The sequence below is a fragment of the Eschscholzia californica genome, unplaced genomic scaffold (genome assembly GCF_041429995.1).
Source record: "Eschscholzia californica isolate CP2 unplaced genomic scaffold, dmEscCali1.0.p SCAF_4, whole genome shotgun sequence".
Classification (NCBI taxonomy): Eukaryota; Viridiplantae; Streptophyta; class Magnoliopsida; order Ranunculales; family Papaveraceae; genus Eschscholzia; species Eschscholzia californica.
In genome coordinates, this window is record NW_028238461.1 from 34117921 (window position 1) to 34121571 (window position 3651).

General features: G+C 36.3%; 1 protein-coding gene across 1 annotated transcript; it reads left to right on the plus strand.

The window, feature by feature from the left end:
- Window positions 1-353: 353 nt before the first annotated feature.
- On the plus strand, window positions 354-3045 carry LOC147544260 (uncharacterized). The gene is made up of 5 exons (XM_086638588.1): window positions 354-441; window positions 555-655; window positions 1924-2273; window positions 2412-2668; window positions 2777-3045. Exons 2-5 carry the CDS (start codon window positions 610-612, stop codon window positions 2784-2786), a joined length of 663 nt encoding a protein of 220 aa, XP_086494714.1. The 5' UTR covers window positions 354-441; window positions 555-609; the 3' UTR covers window positions 2787-3045.
- Window positions 3046-3651: the final 606 nt, after the last annotated feature.

The window sequence follows — 3651 nt, forward strand, 5'->3', positions numbered from 1 at the left end:
AGTGATATAAAAGGTTTACATTTTAACAAAATCATTAGGTAAGATCCTTGAACAATAAGAGATTGCATAATTATTGTTTAAAATTACTGCCTTAGAGTCACGTGAGATGAAAGCGGTTTATTTGTAACAACTGAGACTCTTACAACGTGATATGCAAAGCGGTATATAAGAAAAATAAAAGCACATAGAGTAAGTGAGGTATTTCTAGAAACTAGAACTTTAGGATCCACGTCAGATGGGAGAATTATTTCTTGAAAACAATGGTTTTCAATACAAGGGGCTCATCGTTGCGGTTTGGAGAGATAACTATGGGCTTCAGGTCTATATAAAAGAACACCATAGACACATTCTCTGCCATCCTAAGAAAATTTCTATCCGCAGAAATGATAGATGTGGCGTTTGAGATACACAAAGGGCATGTCAAGGGGTTCGAAAATGATGGTAAGTTTCTCTGATTTTGATTTTGTTCAATTTATTTTACTTTGTCTGAATTTTATACTCCAATTTATTTTTGGATCTAAGTTCCTTTTAAAATCTTTAACATTTTCTTACAGAATCGGAATGTCATGCCAATAGTGATGTTGGTGAAGTGAAACAATCTAGGAATGTATGGTATGGGAAAGCAACGAGGCCTCGCAATTACCCCTTAAACACGGTAATTAAATATCTTTTCTTGATTGTCAAGATGTAGATCGATAGCGTTTTTTTTTCGGGTTATTTCCCAAACGGCTCCCAACTTTGTGACCAGCTTCCTGCCTGGCCTCCTACTTTAGCAATAATTCCCGTATAGCCCCCTTTTCCGTTATCTTTAACTTTCCGTTGCTCTCTTTCCTCCATCTCATTTTCTCTCTCTGCCACGTCATTTCAACACGCCACATCATCGTCTTTACCGGCAGTGGTCGCCGGCCGGCCAAATTTCCGGCTGGCGACCTTCAAACTGTTTTTTTTTTCTCTCTCTAAATTTTTTTTCATTCGTCTATCTCTCTCTCTCTAGAACAAATCTAGAGAGAGAGAGAGAAAGATTCATCACGAACAAACTCGTGATGATTGGAGAAGAAGATAAAAAAAAAAATGGAGGTCGCCGGAAAAAGATGTCGTCCGGCGACATTTTCCGACAACATATTCCGGCTCTTATGTGGACAAATGTGACGTGGAATTGCTTGGTGAGGTGGACAAAGAGAAAAAAACACATTTAAATTACGGAATTGCCATAAGAGTATAATGGAGAAGCTTATAAAAAATGTGGGGGCCAAACAGGAAATTGGGGCCAAACGAACTGCCGGACACTTATTGGGGCCAAAACGGTGAGTTGGTCACAAATCGGGGGCCAAAACGGAATTAGCCCTATTCTCTTTTAAGAATTTCTAATATCTATTAAAAATTGACCATATTGCAAAGGAGGAAGGACTCCTAGACAATATCTTTTATTAAAAAAAGATGTTTGTTGTAGTGATTTACAATATTACAAAGAATTCATCCTAAAAACCAAAAGAAAATGAGGAAAAAGTAATAGAATATTTATTGTAAAGTCAAAGTGGTTCTCCATGATCTTATAAGTTTTATTTTTGCCAATTCATAAATTTTTTTACATGATTTTCTCATAGAAAAATATCAAAAAAAATCTTATTTCAAAAATCTAAAATTAGATTATCATTATGGCCAACTACCTTAATATTCTTAGAAGATCATTTAGATACATATCATAAAAGTTAATACACTCATGCCATTAAATTACATACCCAAATACACATATTGTAAGATTGTTATGAAAAGATATACTATATCATACAGATACATATATATAATATACAACTAGTGTAAAATCACTATAAATACCTCTTCTCCATTTCCTCATCTTCATCATTCTTCTCTTGCTCTTTCTGCCTTATTCATTTGCCATGGATCCAATGTTTCCTAACGCAGAAACGGGCGAGGACAAGGATGATTGGGAGGTTGAATTAGAGAGGTGTCTAGGTTTAAATGACGAGACATGGAACGATGATACTAGTGAAGAAGTGGCTCATCAATTTGATGACAACACTGATGTTCAACAATTGCTGGGGAATGAGATAACAATAACTGATAATCCTGAAGTAACAACCCCCGTAACCACCATCTTGAAGTCGAATCGTGGGAGGAAGCGTCTATCGTACGAAGCCAAAACAAAAGCAGAAATACTAGTGGATAGTCCTGATACTGAGTGGCCGATATGGCTACCCGAAGACTGGAGGATGGAAGAAAAGGAACGACCCAATGGTAGTAGGAAGGACACGGTAAATATATATATCATATCACCAACTTCTTTTATTTGTTCAAGAGAATTACTTTTAGTACTATAGTATATACATATACATTGAGGCATTTACCGGGGAAACTAACGATGTTTTCATATGATTTATATATGCGTGCAGTACTATTATGATCCAGTGTTCGACTATCGATTTCGGTCTAAGAAATCGGTTTTATTCTTTTTAAGAACTGGAATAATAACCAAACCAAAACGAAGGAAGTCAATACCTGAACCAAAATCCAAGGAGTCGGAAGCTGCTGCTTCAGAATCAGCACCAGCTACTACCGCGTTACAAGCACCAGCTACTACCGCGTCACCTGTGGAACTCATCACTCATGAAATGTATACAGATTTTGCGACTGAGCCATATGTAACAAGGTGAGGTTATTATAGATAAAGCATAACATTCAAGTTCCTAGTTAATTATGTTTAATTATTATCTTAATTTGGACTTATGAGACTTTCATGATTGATTTGTATACGCAGTTTCAAATAAAAGACCACAATGGAGCTGCCGGAGGAATTTGAGAAGGCGATATTATCTGATTCCTATGATCTGTGCCAGGAGTAAAATAAAGCTACTATAAGGATTAATTGTTGTTGCTTTTCCTTAAACTTAGTCATATGTTATGCTTTCTTTAACTTTCTTTTAATCTAGTTTTTCATCTAGGGGGTCGTCGTTACTGTGTTTTAAATAAGATTGTTGTTGCTTTCCTTGATTCAAGTTTCAAACTAATTAAATTAGGTGTTTAAGATCTCTTTTCCTTTTTGCTGTTTATTACCTACATATAATATGACATTCAAATCTAAATCGGAACGGTTTTTATGTGTGTCACTTATACAAATTCGTCACAAACCCAATTTGCTAAAAAAAATCTAAGCATTCTCGTGATAGTCTCACATCGCTCACAAAAGTGCCCGGAGTCTGAGCTATGGGTGTACGCTCAAGTTGAATCTGAGCTTCCTATTTCTGAGATCAAGCTTAATCCCTTGAGCCAATACCCAGGAAATGAAGAATTACATTCTCCGTTTTCCTTCAACCTTCCAACACTTCTTAAAAATAAGTCAATGATGCATGAAAGTACAAGAGACCGATCGAACACTAGACCAAAATCTTCGTTTACTACTATGTATCTCTGTTTTTAGACAAACACCAAGCCAAATCATTTTTTTGAGGTAGTGTTTTGCCTTCATGGAACGATGTACATCAGTGGATTTGAAATTCAAACATTAATATGGAGAATTAATTCCAATGACGTGCGAGAACATACATATAGGAACATTATCAGGGCCGTGCCTGAGAATTCAGGGCCCAGTGCAAATTTATTTGGGGCCCTGCCCCTTGTGTAATCGATCGTAAA